The sequence below is a fragment of the Prunus avium genome, chromosome 2, assembly GCF_965620075.1.
Source record: "Prunus avium chromosome 2, drPruAviu1.hap1.1, whole genome shotgun sequence".
Lineage (NCBI taxonomy): Eukaryota > Viridiplantae > Streptophyta > Magnoliopsida > Rosales > Rosaceae > Prunus > Prunus avium.
Window position 1 is genome coordinate 37,371,053 of NC_142285.1, and position 17,478 is coordinate 37,388,530.

General features: G+C 34.9%; 2 protein-coding genes and 5 non-coding genes across 8 annotated transcripts; all 7 read right to left on the reverse strand.

Moving 5' to 3' along the window:
* Positions 1 to 630: 630 nt before the first annotated feature.
* TRNAC-GCA (transfer RNA cysteine (anticodon GCA)) lies at positions 631 to 715 on the reverse strand. Its single transcript has one exon. It is a non-coding gene; the product is annotated as a tRNA-Cys (tRNA).
* Positions 716 to 1,014: 299 nt separating this feature from the next.
* On the reverse strand, positions 1,015 to 1,099 carry TRNAC-GCA (transfer RNA cysteine (anticodon GCA)). Its single transcript has one exon. It is a non-coding gene; the product is annotated as a tRNA-Cys (tRNA).
* A 300-nt stretch (positions 1,100 to 1,399) lies between these two features.
* TRNAC-GCA (transfer RNA cysteine (anticodon GCA)) lies at positions 1,400 to 1,484 on the reverse strand. Its single transcript has one exon. It is a non-coding gene; the product is annotated as a tRNA-Cys (tRNA).
* Positions 1,485 to 1,784: 300 nt separating this feature from the next.
* On the reverse strand, positions 1,785 to 1,869 carry TRNAC-GCA (transfer RNA cysteine (anticodon GCA)). The gene has a single exon. It is a non-coding gene; the product is annotated as a tRNA-Cys (tRNA).
* Positions 1,870 to 5,238: 3,369 nt separating this feature from the next.
* On the reverse strand, positions 5,239 to 5,323 carry TRNAC-GCA (transfer RNA cysteine (anticodon GCA)). The gene has a single exon. It is a non-coding gene; the product is annotated as a tRNA-Cys (tRNA).
* Positions 5,324 to 6,631: 1,308 nt separating this feature from the next.
* Positions 6,632 to 11,034, reverse strand: LOC110767375 (Cysteine proteinases superfamily protein). The gene is made up of 11 exons (XM_021970906.2): positions 10,852 to 11,034; positions 10,072 to 10,442; positions 9,734 to 9,975; positions 9,467 to 9,540; positions 8,646 to 8,700; positions 8,174 to 8,248; positions 7,983 to 8,056; positions 7,842 to 7,890; positions 7,270 to 7,354; positions 7,128 to 7,184; positions 6,632 to 7,021 (listed from the first exon to the last, which is right to left on the reverse strand). Exons 2-11 carry the CDS (start codon positions 10,409 to 10,411, stop codon positions 6,972 to 6,974), a joined length of 1,101 nt encoding a protein of 366 aa, XP_021826598.1. The 5' UTR covers positions 10,412 to 10,442; positions 10,852 to 11,034; the 3' UTR covers positions 6,632 to 6,971.
* Positions 11,035 to 12,406: 1,372 nt separating this feature from the next.
* LOC110768026 (Protein kinase superfamily protein) lies at positions 12,407 to 16,442 on the reverse strand. Of its 2 annotated transcripts, none has more exons than XM_088248002.1 (5): positions 15,835 to 16,442; positions 14,787 to 15,180; positions 13,952 to 14,212; positions 13,373 to 13,495; positions 12,407 to 13,125 (listed from the first exon to the last, which is right to left on the reverse strand). In XM_088248002.1, exons 2-5 carry the CDS (start codon positions 15,165 to 15,167, stop codon positions 12,601 to 12,603), a joined length of 1,290 nt encoding a protein of 429 aa, XP_088104128.1. In that variant the 5' UTR covers positions 15,168 to 15,180; positions 15,835 to 16,442; the 3' UTR covers positions 12,407 to 12,600. The 2 variants fall into 2 exon arrangements, with proteins under 2 accessions (XP_088104128.1, XP_021827404.2); XM_021971712.2 differs by having other exon boundaries at positions 14,787 to 15,192; positions 15,835 to 16,441.
* Positions 16,443 to 17,478: the final 1,036 nt, after the last annotated feature.

Below are 17,478 nucleotides of genomic sequence, written 5' to 3' on the forward strand. Positions count from 1 at the left end.
ACTCTTCATCTCATACATACGCGTTTATAATTCTACTTCAAATTTCAAAAGTGAAAAAGATCAACAACATCCCTGGTTTTTCTTTCTTTTCTTCCATTTCACAAAAACAAACCAGAAAAACTTGTACTTGTAAAGAGAGACAAAGACTATGTTTCAAGAAACATATTGCAAGTAGGTACAAGATAATGGGGCAACTCACCAATTAACCCGTTAAAATAAAATAAAAAAATTATTGGATAATTGAATAAAGAAGGGCCCAACCGGGTTCGAACCGGTGACCTCATGATCTGCAATCAAACATGCTTTTCAAGTGCCCTTCCACTGAGCTATGGACCCGTGGATGAGTAATGGTTTTATATTACAATTACTTATCTCATTACACCAACTCTTCATCTCATACATACGCGTTTTATAATTCTTCTTCGAATTTCAAAAGTGAAAAGATCAGCACCATCACTGGGTTTTCTTTATTTTCTTCCATTTCACAAAAACAAACAAGAAAAACTTGTACTTGAAAAGAGAGAAAAAGACTATGTTTCATGAAACATATTACATGTTGGTACAAGTTCGTGGAATCATCAGTTAACCCATTAAAATAAAATAAAAGATTATTGGATAATTGAATAAAGAAGGGCCCAACCGGGTTCGAACCGGTGACCTCATGATCTGCAATCAAACATGCTTTTCAAGTGCTCTTCCACTGAGCTATGGACCCGTGGATGAGTAATAGTTTTATATTAAAATTACTTATCTCATTACACCAACTCTTCATCTCATACATACGCGTTTATAATTCTTCTTCAAATTTCAAAAGTGAAAAAGATCAACAACATCCCTGGTTTTTCTTTCTTTTCTTCCATTTCACAAAAACAAACCAGAAAAACTTGTACTTGTAAAGAGAGACAAAGACTATGTTTCAAGAAACATATTGCAAGTAGGTAAGAGATAATGGGGCAACTCACCAATTAACCCGTTAAAATAACATAAAAAAATTATTGGATAATTGAATAAAGAAGGGCCCAACCGGGTTCGAACCGGTGACCTCATGATCTGCAATCAAACATGCTTTTCAAGTGCTCTTCCACTGAGCTATGGACCCGTAGATGAGTAATAATTTTATATTAAAATTACTTATCTCATTACACCAACTCTTCATCTCATACATACGCATTTTATAATTATTCTTCAAATTTCAAAAGTGAGAAAGATCAACACCGTCACTGATTTTTCTTTCTTATCTTACATTTCACAAAAACAAACTAGAAAAACTTGTACTTGAAAAGAGAGACAAAGACTATGTTTCACGAAACATATTATATGTAGGTACAAGTTCATGAGGCAAATCACCAGTTAACCCATTAAAAAAAAATAAAAAAATTATTGGATAATTGAATAAAGAAGGGCCCAATCGGGTTCGAACCGATGACCTCATGATCTGCAATCAAACATGCTTTTCAAGTGCTCTGCCACTGAGCTATGGACCCTTGGATGAGTAATAGTTTTATATTAAAATTACTTATCTCATTACACCAACTCTTCATCTCATACATACGCGTTTTATAATTCTTCTTCAAATTTCAAAAGTGAGAAAGATCAGCACCATCACTGGTTTTTCTTTATTATCTTCCATTTCACAAAAACAAACAAGAAAAACTTGTACATGAAAAGAGAGACAGAGACTATGTTTCCTGAAACATATTGCATGTAGGTACAAGATAATGGGGCAACTCACCAGTTAACCCATTAAAATAAAATAAAAAAATTATTAGATAATTGAATAAAGAAGGGCCCAACCGGGTTCGAACCGGTGACCTCATGATCTGCAATCAAACATGCTTTTCAAGTGCTCTTCCACTGAGCTATGGACCCGTGGATGAGCAATAGTTTTATATTAAAATTACTTATCTCATTACACCAACTCTTCATCTCATACATACGCATTTTATAATTCTTCTTCAAATTTTAAAAGTGAAAAAGATAAACATCATCCCTGGTTTTTCTTTGTTATCTTCCATGTCACAAAAACAAACAAGAAAAACTGGTACATGAAAAGAGAGACAAAGACTATGTTTCATGAAACATTTTGCATGTAGGTACAAGATAATGGGGCAACTCACCGGTTAACCCATTAAAATAAAATAAAAAAATTATTGGATAATTGAATAAAGAAGGGCCCAACCGGGTTCGAACCGGTGACCTCATGATCTGCAATCAAACATGCTTTTCAAGTGCTCTTCCACTGAGCTATGGTCCCGTGGATGAGTAACAGTTTTATATTAAAATTACTTATCTCAATACACCAACTCTTCATCTCATACATACGCGTTTTATAATTCTTCTTCAAATTTCAAAAGTGAAAAAGATCAACATCATCCCTGGTTTTTCTTTCTTTTCTTCCATTTCACAAAAACAAAACCATAAAAACTTGTACTTGTAAAGAGAGACAAAGACTCTGTTTCCTGAAACATATTGCATGTAGGTACAAGATAATGGGGCAACTCACCAATTAACCTGTTAAAATAAAATAAAAAAATTATTGGATAATTGAATAAAGAAGCGCCCAACCAGGTTTGAACCGGTGACCTCATTATCTGCAATCAAACATGCTTTTCAAGTGCTCTTCCACTAAGCTATGGACCCATGGATGAGTAATAGTTTTATATTAAAATTACTTATCTCATTACACCAACTCTTCATCTCATACATACGCATTTTATAATTCTTCTTCAAATTTCAAAAGTGAGAAAGATCAGCACCATCACTGGTTTTTCTTTCTTATCTTACATTTCACAAAAACAAACTAGAAAAACTTGTACTTGAAAAGAGAAACAAAGACTATGTTTCATGAAACATGTTATATGTAGGTACAAGTTCATGAGGCAAATCACCAGTTAACCCATTAAAATAAAATAAAAAAATTATTGGATAACTGAATAAAGAAGGGCCCAACCGGGTTCGAACCGATGACCTCATGATCTGCAATCAAACATGCTTTTCAAGTGCTCTTCCACTGAGCTATGGACCCGTGGATGAGTAATAGTTTTATATTAAAATTACTTATCTCATTACACCAACTCTTCATCTCATACATACGCATTTTATAATTCTTCTTCAAATTTCAAAAGTGAAAAAGATCAGCACCATCACTGGTTTTTCTTTCTTTTCTTTTATTTAACAAAAACAAACAAGAAAAACTTGTACTTGAAAAGAGAGACAAAGACTACGTTTCATGAAACATATTACATGTAGGTACAAGTGCGTGGGGCAAATCACCAGTTAACACATTAAACTAAAATAAAAAAATTATTGGATAACTGAATAAAGAAGGGCCCAACCGGGTTCGAACCGATGACCTCATGATCTGCAATCAAACATGCTTTTCAAGTGCTCTTCCACTGAGCTATGGACCCGTGGATGAGTAATAGTTTTATATTAAAATTACTTATCTCATTACACCAACTCTTCATCTCATACATACGCATTTTATAATTCTTCTTCAAATTTCAAAAGTGAAAAAGATCAACACCATCCTTGGTTTTTATTTCTTTTCTTCCATTTCACAAAAACAAACAAGAAAAACTTGTACTTGAAAAGAGAGACAAAGACTATGTTGCATGAAACATATTATATGTAGGTACAAGTTCATGGGGCCAATCACCTGTTAACTCGTTAAAATAAAATAAAAAAATTATTGGATAATTGAATAAAGAAGGGCCCAACCGGGTTCGAACCGATGACCTCATGATCTGCAATCAAACATGCTTTTCAAGTGCTCTTCCACTGAGCTATGGACCCGTGGATGAGTAATAGTTTTATATTAAAATTACTTATCTCATTACACCAACTCTTCATCTCATACATACGCATTTTATAATTCTTCTTCAAATTTCAAAAGTGAAAAAGATCAACACCATCCTTGGTTTTTATTTCTTTTCTTCCATTTCACAAAAACAAACCAGAAAAACTTCTACTTGAAAAGAGAGACAAAGACTATGTTGCCTGAAACATATTTTATGTAGGTACAAGTTCATGGGGCAAATCACCTGTTAACTCATTAAAATAAAATAAAAAAATTATTGGATAATTGAATAAAGAAGGGCCCAACCGGGTTCGAACCGATGACCTCATGATCTGCAATCAAACATGCTTTTCAAGTGCTCTTCCACTGAGCTATGGACCCGTGGATGAGTAATAGTTTTATATTAAAATTACTTATCTCATTACACCAACTCTTCATCTCATACATACGCGTTTTATAATTCTTCTTCGAATTTCAAAAGTGAAAAGATCAGCACCATCACTGGTTTTTCTTTATTTTCTTCCATTTCACAAAAACAAACCAGAAAAACTTGTACTTGAAAAGAGAGAAAAAGACTGTGTTTCTTGAAACATATTACATGTTGGTACAAGTTCGTGGGGCAAATCACCAGTTAACCCATTAAAATAAAATAAAACAATTATTGGATAATTGAAAAAAGAAGGGCCCAACCGGTGACCTCATGATCTGCAATCAAACATGTTTTTCAAGTGCTCTTCCACTGAGCTATGGACCCGTGGATGAGTAATAGTTTTATATTAAAATTACTTATCTCATTACACCAACTCTTCATCTCATACATACGCATTTTATAATTCTTCTTCAAATTTCAAAAGTGAAAAAGATCAACACCATCCCTGGTTTTTCTTTCGTTTCTTCCATTTCACAAAAATAAACTAGAAAAACTTGTACTTGAAAAGAGAGACAAAGACTATGTTTCATGAAACATATTGCATGTAGGTAGAAGATAATGGGGCAACTCACCAGTTAACCCATTAAAATAAAAGAAAAAAATTATTGGATAATTGATTAAAGAAGGGCCCACCCAGGTTCGAACTGGTGACCTCATGATCTACAATCAAACATGCTTTTCAAGTGCTCTTCCACTGGGCTATGGACCCGTGGATGAGTAATAGTTTTATATTAAAATTACTTATCTCATTACTCCAACTCTTCATCTCATAGATACGCATTTTATAATTCTTCTTCAAATTTCAAAAGTGAAAAAGATAAACACCATCCCTGGTTTTTCTTTGTTATCTTCCATTTCACAAAAACAAACAAGAAAAACTTGTACATGAAAAGAGAGACAAAGACTATGTTTCATGAAACATTTTGCATGTAGGTACAAGATAATGGGGCAACTCACCGGTTAACCCATTAAAATAAAATAAAAAAATTATTGGATAATTGAATAAAGAAGGGCCCAACCGGGTTCGAACCGGTGACCTCATGATCTGCAATCAAACATGCTTTTCAAGTGCTCTTCCACTGAGCTATGGACCCGTGGATGAGTAATAGTTTTATATTAAAATTACTTATCTCATTACACCAACTCTTCATCTCATACATACGCATTTTATAATTCTTCTTCAAATTTCAAAAGTGTAAAAGATCAATACCATCCTTGGTTTTTATTTCTTTTCTTCCATTTCACAAAAACAAACCAGAAAAACTTGTACTTGAAAAGAGAGACAAAGACTATGTTGCCTGAAACATATTTTATGTAGGTACAAGTTCGTGGGGCAAATCACCAGTTAACCCATTAAAATAAAATAAAAAGATTATTGGATAATTGAATAAAGAAGGGCCCAACAGGGTTCGAATCGGTGACCTCATGATTTGCAGTCAAACATGCATTTCAAGTGCTCTTCCACTGAGTTATGGACCTGTGGATGTGTAACAGTTTATATTAAAATTACTTATCTCATTACAGCAACTCTTCATCTCATACATACACAATTTATAATTCTTCTTCAAATTTCAAAAGTGAAAAAGATCTGCACCATCCTTGGTTTTTCTTTCTTTTCTTCCATTTCACAAAAACAAACCAGAAAAACTTGTTCTTGAAAAGAGAGACAATGACTATGTTTCTTGAAACGTATTGCATGTAGGTATAAGTTCAGGTGGCAAATCACCAGTTAACCCGTTAAGATAAAATAAAAAAATTATTGGATAATTTGATAAAGAAGGGCCCAACCGAGTTTGAATTAGTGGCCTCATGATCTGCAATCAAACATGCAGGTCATATGCTCTACTACTGAGCTATGGACCCGTGGATGAGTAATAGTTTGATATTAAAATTGCTTATGTCATTACACCAACTCTTCATCTCATACATATGCATTTTATTATTCTTCTTCAAATTTCAACGTTGAAAAAGATCAGCACCATCATGGGTTTTTCTTTATTTTCTTCCATTTCACAAAAACAAACCAGAAAAACTTGCATGCAATATGTTTCATGAAACAAAGTCTCTGTCTCTCTTTTCTCGTGATGGTCTGATGGTCCATCTCCTTGCTCATGTGAAGAGAAATATGGACAATATTCCTTTGAACATATTGCACCCGAGTTCTTATGGTATGGAGGAAGAATTTCTTCCTTACTTCTTCCATGTTATGATCTTTTGGAATTAAAAGCGGGGAGCTGGTATTCAAATAGAATCACCAACTTTAGCAAAGAACCCTTCCTAGTTATAAGGCTTCAGCATTTAGCATTCCTCAACAAATCAGATACTATTTAAAAATTAAAAAATAGACACAAGACATTTCTCGACATAATTCGAAGGTGGGCACAGATGAATGTACAGAAAGCTTATAAGAACTAGAAATTAGAAACGCTGAAATTATTAGGTAATTATTTATGTACAAAAAGGAATGGCAAATCCTCAAACATTATCGAAGGTATGTAAATATAATATATATATAAAATCTAAATCAAAGAATGTGTAATATGTACGAAGGAGGTAAGGCAGAAAAGCATCAGGTTTCAGTGCAAATGCTGCAACGGGGACAAGCAAAGGAACCATAAAAAGCCATGTTGTGTCCAGCACAATGCAACAGCCCTTGCTCCTAAGAGCCAAAGATAGAACACGTCGAAACTGAAGCTTCCTCAACAGAAAAGTGAGACTCGTCGCAAATGTCGATTCCTGGCTTCAAAAATTCCACCATTTCTTCTTTTTCTTTAAGCTTGGTGGAGGAAGTTCTGAAGATGAAAACGAAACAATTGTTAATGCCAGTTATATCATGTCATTTGTCCTCTTGTTTTCCCAGTAGATGTATGTAAAAAGAGAAAGCTTCTTTTCATTTACCTCCTTCAGGATAAATTGAATTGTAGTGCACCTCAGCCCAAAAGCTCAAGCAAATAACTGCACAAGTGAAACTATAAGTAAAACATGACCGAATACGGTGAAAATTTGGGAGCGGGGGGAAAAATGATGTAAGTACTGTTACCTCTGTTGGACTTTTGAACATGCGGAAGGATCTCAATGTAACATGTATCCCTGAAGGAAGTTATTACAAATACCTTGACACCATACTGCAGTACAATAATAGATTTTTTAGTGACAAATTGAAATGAGTAAGTTTCTATATGAACTAACGACACCCTTGTGAAAGCAATAGACTACTTGGCCCAACTTTTCATGAACAAGTGAGAAAAATGAAAGGGGAAAAAAGAAGAAGTAATATTTCATGCAACATAAACAAACAAACATATTGCCTAGTGTATGACCTACAGACACAAGATATGCAAATTTGACTGGGTCCCATAAAATCATTACCATCTTGTTGCACTTTTACATAGAATACTAAGAACTGGAACTTGCGTAACATCTCATCATACAGGAAGAAATAAGCAGCAAAATTGAGAATGGAAATTCCCTCTAGAATAAACTTAGAAGAGCCCACCTCCCCAATCAGGAAAGTTACTAATGTAAAAAGTTCAATCCATGCACCAATTGAGCAACTAGACAACAGATATGCTTTTAATTAAAAAAACCTAGCAAAAAAATACTGCCTCGTACCGAATCTGCTGCAGCCTGCAATGTGACATGATCACCCCATTCACCACTCCTAGTTCAACCACATCAAGAAGAACAAGTAAATAAGCAAGAAATAGATGTAAGATAGGAAAACATGAATAAATTAGGAGATTAGCACAATACTTGCTCATCTTCTTTAGATAATCAGTATAAGCCATAGGAACATAAGCCTCATACATTTCTGGGTGACTCCTGAGCTGAGAGATCAAAAGATGAGTACAAACAATAAGCATATTGGATATCATCTGCAACAGCATCACAAAAATAATTTAAATTCAACTCCTAAAGATTCACTTACTGAAATGCCAACCAACCTGTTGATTAACTTGTTCTCTTACAACACCATGGTACTCAGGAGAACGATATAGTTGATCTGATAAAGCACGAAACTGGGGAAATAAGATGCTAGTGAGACACTATCAAGTTAACTGAGTAAAGGACTGTAAGTCAAAACACACATATATAGTGAGATATGTTTCCACTCTAAATCACATGTAGAATACATAAATTCCAGCGGTGCAGTTACAATTTAGAAAGCAACACTCAGCAAGGCTAGACGGGACAATTCACAAATCATAGGTAATGCATCATTCTAAATCTCATCAGATTATTCATAGTGAATAAACCTTTTGATGTAGTCCAATAAAATTTTGCTCATTAAAGAAAAAGAAACTGATAGAACAATGCTATTTGTGTCACAACAATGAGGAAAAACATGTAGTTATGCAATAACTTTGAGAGTTTCATGTACAAGAATTTAAAAGTAAAGTTCAAAATAAGACCAACCTGACAGTTACCATCTCCCTGGACCTTACACTCCACCAAATCATACAACTGGAGTCTATTAAAGAAAAAAGAAAATATCAGACATCCGAAGTGAAACATTTCTGAAACTGTCCCTGTAGTTAAAATCAAACCAACAGGAAACAAAACACACTGAACATCCAATTTGAGAACGAAAGAAAATGACAATAAAAATGTAATTGAAAGCAATGTCGCAACTGCTGGTGTGGCATATAAACACACTGAAGTTATGTGCTTGGCATGATGTCAATACAGCAGAAGAAGGAAACCATGCACTACTGTCCAAACATTCCTGAACTACAAATTATTGTCTCCCCTAAATCTATGTATATGCTCCTCTACTCCGTCCCTCCAAGAATCACGTATCACAACTGCTATTTGGTGTTCTAATTTTAACAACTGCTAATTTCAGTGTTTTAATTTTTAAAGCTTATTTCAAGTTACCTCTGATTGCGTGCCAAACACAATAATCTAATTGCCAGTATAGGCCTTCCAAAGTTATGACGAGCACTTTTTAATAGTGTTTTTAAAGGGTTGAGATGATATAAATCAATTTAGAAAAATCACCAGAAATGTACAACTTCATAGTCAGCAGTGAATCCATCAATATAGAGGATCTAGATCAATATCATGCTATAGTTCAACATACCTCAATTAAATCCATTTTGATAGCTTAAGAAAATAACAAGTAAATCTATGAAATAAAATAATAGACAAAATAAAATTTGACAATATATCCCGGGAGATGATTCATTACTCGCACAAATTAAGTACATAACCCTCAGGGGCAATAACATAAATACCTTTCTAACAGCCTTTGATGATCTGATATCTCTTCATCAGCTGAGGGTATGTTCTCATTCGTTCTAGGAATATGCTGCAAAAAAAGAAATGATGACAGTGAGACTCCAGTTTAACGCAATACAAAACACAATCAGCGTGGCTGGACCAAATAACCAAAAGCACTGAAAAAGGATATTCCAATAGATGGCCAGAAGATGATATACACAAGTAAAAGTAATCTTCTATGGTAAAATGCCAGTAGCATGACTCCATAAAGCTAGACTTACAGGAACAGAAACCAACTGATTCAATCTTCTCCCCACTTCACCATCAAGAGTAGATTCATCTGTTATGTCCAATGAATGTAAGAAGTCTTCCCTATTGACAGAGCATTCTCCTTCACTATGATCGTTTGCTTCCTCGCTTCCATGTCTCCTAGGATCATCTGCCTCATTTTCTTTATCTCTATAATCATCAGTGTTTATCTTTATGTCAAAATCATTCACTGTATCCTGAAAATTTTGAAGCCCTACAAATTTCCAGCATTTCATTACAATAAGGTGAACAAGTGTACAACCTCAAATCATAGAACTAAATGAGAATGTCTGTTTACAGAATCCCATACCAGAACCACTGTGTCTGTTTGAAGGACCAAGCCAATCCTGTCCTAGAATTGACGCCTCCAAATTCCCATCTTCACAACCAGAGACTCCTGATGCTTCTGCAGAAGCAAGTCTCGATAACTCTTCTTGGTAAGTCTGAGCTATAATCTCATCATTCTCCACAATGCAAGGCTCAATATAACCTTCTCTAACATACTCTACTTGACTAAAATCCTGGTCATAACGAGTAACAGTACTGTGCGAACTATCATTCGAAAGAGTACAAACATCATCCAAGAGATGGAGACCCCAGCGAACAACGTCAGGATCAAGCTTATACGATGTCATGAGCCTGTGTAACATTTAACAACACTCGAGCTTCTCCCGAAGCAACCTAGCAAGCCCAATAAATTTCAATAACTAAAAGAAACGAGTAAAGGGTATAATCATATACATTGGAAACTAAATTTGCAATCATAACATCTAAAGTTCATAATCATATAATCAATTGCCTTAAAATCTATCTCAAATTTCAATCACTAACCCCATTATCAATTCAAAAATCTGAACTTTAAATCAACCCAACAGAGGAAAGCAAAAAAGGAACAAATATACTGCACATAACGTTAAGAAAACTGAAATTTCACAACTCACAAAACCCTAAAGTCCAAACTTTTGAATCTTCTCAACTACTGAAATCAAATCCAGAAAAGGTTCAAACTTTGAATTTACAACATACCCATATACAGAAAACTAACATGAAAAACAATTAATTTAAACTAACAATGGTGATTTATACGAACCTTTAAATCAAAAGAATGGTCTTTGGGGACAAAACAATGTTGGAGACAAACTGAAAAGAGGTTGCGAAGGCACGCGCCACCTTGCCAATAAGGAAAGGAATAACAGGGAGGAAGATAAGAAGTTCGTTGAAATTAGAACCGCCGTTGGATTCAGCGTGCTTTCTTGAAAATCGAAAATCCCGTTGGCCTTTATATATGGCTCGCTTTTGTACATACGGAAACCGGGCCATGATGATTTGGCACGCGGGCATTGGTAACCGGGGTTTGCCGGTTTCCTGGTGATTGTGCCACGTTTCGTGTTGCTGAGGAACGATTTGGGAAAGAGATGGATGCGTCAGCTTCTTTGGTTCCATAAAAAAGAGTTAAAAATATAAATTGTAGCATGACTCCGATTGAAGTCTCAAATTCTAGAGAAAGAGTCGTGTTGGACCAATTATTAGACGAATTATTGTTATTTTTAATTGTGATGAATTTACTTAAATTATCAGCACGTGTAAAATTATCAATATAACTACTAATTAAATTTTAAAAGCCAAATTATTAATATAAGAGGCAATAAATTTCTCATTGTTGTAAGTGTGGCTCCTTCAATCAAATTATAAAATATTTGATCTTGAAGACGTGGGATATGCCAGTTGGCCAAGATGTATGTGTCCGCCTCCTTGCACTCGAGTTCGATTCCCACTTCCGTACATTATAGAATAGTTTAGAATATTGCTTTGTCAAAACAAAAAAAAAAGTTGATGTTCTTCTTTTTTCTTTATATTTGTATTGGCCATTTTAAATTAGTCCAATTGTCTTTAAATCATACTACAATTGAAAAAAAAAAAAATTCAAAACTCTCCAGTATACCCTTAAATTCAAAAGCTAGCAATATTTAATATTAAAAATTTTATATAAAAGAAAACATCTTATTTAAAGATAACAGTGTAATTATCGACCAAAAAAGAGAATAATGTAATTTTCTGTAGAAGACCCTTATGTTAACTCAAAATTGCCGTCATTTGATAAAAAATTCTCAAAACGCAATTGCTTCATTTGAAAGTGTTTCTGAAACAAGTTATGCTCGTAAGTGCTTTTATTGGAACTACTTTTAGTATAAGGATGTTGAAATTTTTATTACAAATTTACGTTCTCTCTAAATAAACACTTGGAAGTTCTCCCTTACGAAGCACCTAAAAAGTGTTTTTGTAACTCATAAATAAATTTTAACTTTTCATGTCCAACTCTAGGAGAACTGTTCTTGATCACCAATGGCTGATACTTGAGCTTCCCCTCACCCACTCCACTCCTCCTCTTGGCTCTTTCAAATAAACAATATCATAAATTAAAGGGACCTTGTACAATTCCTATTAAGGAAATTGGGCAATTTTGAAAACTCGGTTTTTTATTTTATTTTTACAAAGCAATATTCTAAACTACTCTAGAGTTTTAAGAATATGACCGTGGCATAGCCCTCGAAGGCCTTCGAATTATAGCAGTCAAGGAAGTTTGAGCAAGAATTGTATAGAGACAGTCTAGTTCACCAATACCTGTAATTAACCTAATTTGGGAATTTTGATATAAAATGTTATCTATAGGCATCAGTCAATGAGGATTTTACACTTCTATTTCCACAGTACACACAGCAGATTGTCATTACATGATCCTATAAAAAAGAAAAAGAAAAAAAATGAAGCATCATTGTTAGATGAGCCATTGCATGATCAAACCAATTATGCCAATTCCCATTGTGCTCCCCAACATGTTTCAACATGTATTCACAAGCTTTGGTCTCCATGTTTGCCAATTTAAGCAACCATTCTCTCCAATCAATGGATCCACAAACATCCTTCTTAAAACCTCTCTTTTGGACTCTCTGTAAAATTCATCTTTGGAGTCCACACCCTTCAGAGGGAGTTCGGGGCTTCCCATATCCGTTGTCTCCATAATTCGGTTCAACATTTCCACGACTTCGCTCATTTTCGGGCGTGATCTAGGCTGTCGCACCAAGCACCGGCTGGCCACAGCTGCTAGTTTTTGGGCAGCCTTGAGGGAATACTTCCCTTCAAGCCTTGGATCCAAAATCAACTGGAACTTCTTTGGATCTGAAGAGAGGTGTGGCCTCACCCATTCCAAGAGTTTTTGCTCATTCTTGGGTCGGTTTCTGTCCACAGGTCGTCTGCCTGTGATGAGTTCATAAAGGAAAACTCCATAGCTCCATACATCACTTTTAGATGTGAGATGTCCGGTTTGAATGTATTCAGGAGCTGCATACCCTACTGTTCCAACAACCTGTAGAAAGATGATCAATTGGAAAGTAACTTGAAAAGTTAGAAAGAAACCAGAGAGACCTTTAATGTATAAGTTCATGACAATGTCAAACTTTTGCAGGATATGTACAGTCTATTTGCAACTGTTACATAATTTGTGATTGCTGAATCAACTTTGCATGCATAATTGAGCCGTCTGTTTCACCTTCTTGACATGCCTAATTAATATTTGAGAAAAGATTCCAAGGTATATATATATATAAACATACCGCAGTAGAGACGTGGCTAAATCCATCTGAAGGCCCAAGTCTAGCCAATCCGAAGTCAGATAACTTGGCATTCCATTGTTCATCCAAAAGTATGTTTGAAGACTTGAAATCCCTAAAGATAATCTGCGCCACAGAGTAATTTGAAAAAGAACAAAATAAGAGAATCAGTGGAAGCAGATTGGAAACTCATCCAATGAAGGGTTATAGCCTGAAAAGATATACAGCTCCCTTGTGTCCCGATCACAGTTTAGATAGTCCTTTCTTTCAATCAGAGAGACATTACAATATAGCATTATTCTCCTGTTAATCTTGTTGCAAAACTGAAGCAAAAATTTAACATTCCTAGCCAAAATCTGTAGTTAATTTTCACTTGAAAATCATATTGCATATAGCAAATAACAAACCAAATTGATCCCTACAAGGAAATTGTGGCTTTGCCATTACATTTCTGTATGGAAATGAACTGGTGTTGACAAAAACTATACCACTTAATAAATACTAACCTACTAGAGAAAATGTATATGCTCTATGTGAGACACCCCAATCTTTAGTATAACTGCAGCAAGGATTAGAAATTACCTGAAATTCCATCCCTTCATGGAGGTATGCTAAGCCACGAGCAGCATCCTGGGCGATTTTCATTCTTGTACCCCATGGAAGAGCTATCTGAAATCGGCTTGATAAGTGATCCTGCACACTCCTGTTGGGCATATATTCATATACAAGGAGCCGCTGGATCCCTCTTTCATCATCCTCAGCACAGTAGCCTAACAGTTTGACAAGATTTGCATGTTCAACAACCCCTAAAACATTCACTTCAGTCACCCACTCTTTGTGGCCCTGTTAGACAAGAGACAGTCAAAAAAATCAAACATCGAAAGAAATGCATTGCATAGTGCGAATTAGAACTGGAAAAAAAAGAGGAAAAAGAAAATATGTGACAGCAATTCCTTTTTGTTATTTTTCAGAAAAATGATCCTACTGGCTGTTTACACTTCGCGTTATCTTGTTCGTAGATTTATAGGAAGTCATAACAAGTTTTCTTTGGGTTGACTTACTATAAGTAGCAGAACTAGGGATTTATAACATGACAAATGACAACTAGGACATGATTAACATTATAGTGATGAATTTTTGCAAGCTTGAGTTTTGACAATTTTCAAGAATGCGTAAATTTCCTTACATAAATAATCCTTGCTAGTTTCTCCTTAACAACAATTAGTTTGCTATTTATCAGAACTTTCTTATTTTTAAGTCAACTAGTGCAGTAGTTCCTGTCACAAGTTAAAAAATGCATCATGTGCCGGTAATATTGTTACCAGATCATAATTTTTTACTCTCACTGTTAAATTAGCGTATGTAGACTATGCTAGGTTTGGACCTGGTATCAATACAGAAGAAGAAGAAGACTTGCCTGAAATCCCCTTTTACTCAGTTGCTTAACAGCAACATCTATCTTTTTATGTGGATCTTCTGTGGTCCGGATGACACCCCTATACACACCACCAAACCCACCCTCTCCAAGCATGAGGGAGAGACTAAAATTCTTTGTTGCTGCTTTTAACTCTGAGCATGTGAATTCTCGGAGATTACTCTGTCGCTGCGACAATGCTGCAAATGACTTGGCAGAGGATGCTGTGCTAAATTCTGTGGCATTCTGAGAATTAGACTCGGAACCAGATTTTCTCGGGTCACGATCAAGTGAAAAGAAAGCGGAAGTGGAACGAGTAGAAGTAGACTTCGTAGTCTTTGCTTCATCATTCTTCTCTTTGTTGTAGAAATAAAAGCACTTCATTGCCTGCAGAAAGCTGATGGCCTCACTGCATTAGACAAACACAATTGTTGTCATATCTTAAGAATTTCACATATAAAAAGGAAGAAAACTCCCGGGTGTTTATGAAAATTCAAATGGACTATACCCAAAATTTGCTCTTCATACATTCAATTAGAAAACAGTCATATCTTAAACTTAAATTAAATGTTTCAATAATTTCACCATAAAGTTAGAAAAGGCTTTGAAAACTTTGACCTACCAGTTACTCTCACAACTTTCTCTTTTTCCTATATATCCCAAATATTTCCCCATAAAATTTTATATATTTACAATACCTAATCAAACAGTCTAATTATGAAATTAATACCTAACACAGCCTAAATTTTCATCTCATATACCAGAAACTTCCTCAGACCTTATCTTTAAGCATTCATGTTCTGACTCTGGTCAAATTTGCACAACAAATCCTTTATTTGAGACAAAACATTAAGGCAAAAGAAGAAAAAAGTCAAACCAAGATAAAAATCTAAGAATCAAATTCTTGGGAAACTATCATCAAGACCCAGAATCTCATTTCATTTCCAGTCAAATGAATTCTCATAAACAGTAAAATTCATTGGCATGCATAAGGAAAAAAAAAAGGTCAATTCACTTGCCAAAACAGAATTCAAGTACACAGAGAACTCACCTCTCACATATGTTGTTCAAGCCCTACAGATATCATTGCAGGAATAATTTGCCACCCTATGCGGTTAGTTTTGGTCCTTCTAAGGACAGACCTGGGATCCTGCAAAAAGGCTTAAGAGCATCCAAAGGAACAACGAGCACTCCATGATCTAAGGCAAGTCAATACAAGGCAGCTGGGGTCTAGCTCACCAACTAAGCACCCCAACGGAAAAAAATAAAACAAAAAACAAAAAAAAATATTGAGAGAGCGGGAGAGAGAGAGAGAGCAAAAGACGGACAAATATTGGTAAAGGGAGAGTGCAAAAGATACCCAAATATTTTTTAAAAAGAGATTGAATTGTATTTGTAGGGGAAGAAAGTTATGTATGAAAGCGAATACCGAGTGAGAAGATTGAGAGATGGATGGATAGCTTTGTTTAAAAGAAAAGGTATAAACTTTAAGATGGGTTTCTCAAAGAACGAGTCATCAAGCTAGCAAAGCAGCAAAAGAAGAAGAACCAGTCATCATCTGCAGTGTATAATAATATGTGTTGTATATTTAAATGCTTGTTTTAACAAAGAGAGGTTGTTGCAAGTTGGAGACCACACACCCCAAAATTGCTTGATTCTGTGGGGTAGCTTAGCCCATAAAACATCCCAAGGTTCAGAGGTAAGAATAAATCTACTTGTAGAAGCTGCATGACCATGCCCAAATGCTGCCAATTATTTAATTCCAGCCACATATATAATATTTGGATTTATCATGCTTTCAATTTTCTTAACAGTAACAAATCATTTGACCAAAAAACAGAAAATAATGACAAATCAGAAAGTTGGAAGCATCTGTAATGCAAATCAACATGTTTAAGCTGCTCATTATGTATCTGAAGACTGAAGCAGAACCCTTTTTTTTTGGGGGGTCTAAAAGCATAACCAATATCTTAAAATGTGTAAACTTGGCTTATGTTTTGGTTGAAAATGATAGCAAATTAACAATAAGCCACATTCATCAAGCTTATGTTTCTGTCAATTATTTGAACAATAAATTACTTTTTATTTTTTGTCATTTGCTAGGTAGGTGGAGTATATATTGGGTTGTCTCAAAATTGTCTTTTACGTGAATCGAACCCAGAGGAAGAAGGGAGAGTTTGGCCTCGTTTAAGGCTGTACTTATGTGTCATTGGGTGGGCCGCTCTGATACACTAGAGGATCCTCCTGACAATTATATTTAAAATTTAGTTTCATTGCAATTTTCTATAACCCAATCCAGATTAATGAATATTCTACTTCATCTCTTTGCATAAGCAAATATATAATCTGCACGTTCGTGCGCATGTTATTAATGTATAATTTGATTCCCAGCCAATACGAGAGGGACAAACTGACTTATCATTTATCACTATAAATAAATATAAATAAAATTAAGTGATAGTGATGAATTTTTTTTTAGTACAAGTGATTGTCTCTAAACTACAGAGAAGAGGGGTTTCTCACACACACACAACTAAAATGCCACCGAGATTCGAACCTGATACTTCGATTCTATCTTTGGTATGCAAGCATAGGCGCTTTTTTATTGGGCAATAGTGATGAACTATTTTTATTTATAGATATGCCCCTTGTGCTTTCAAAATAGTCTCAGATTACCACATGTTCTTTGAAATGT

Excerpts from the sequence above, each read along its gene's own strand:
- LOC110767375 (XM_021970906.2), bottom strand. The coding sequence starts at position 10,411 with ATGTTACACAGGCTCATGACATCGTATAAGCTTGATCCTGACGTTGTT. Across the intron at positions 8,057-8,173 it reads GAGAACAAGTTAATCAACAG|CTCAGGAGTCACCCAGAAAT; the intron begins GTTGGTTGGCAT and ends TTGATCTCTCAG. Across the intron at positions 7,891-7,982 it reads TATCTAAAGAAGATGAGCAA|GAGTGGTGAATGGGGTGATC; the intron begins GTATTGTGCTAA and ends TGGTTGAACTAG.
- LOC110768026 (XM_088248002.1), bottom strand. The coding sequence starts at position 15,167 with ATGAAGTGCTTTTATTTCTACAACAAAGAGAAGAATGATGAAGCAAAG. Across the intron at positions 14,213-14,786 it reads TGAGTAAAAGGGGATTTCAG|GGCCACAAAGAGTGGGTGAC; the intron begins GCAAGTCTTCTT and ends CTTGTCTAACAG. Across the intron at positions 13,126-13,372 it reads TTAGCCACGTCTCTACTGCG|GTTGTTGGAACAGTAGGGTA; the intron begins GTATGTTTATAT and ends ATCTTTCTACAG.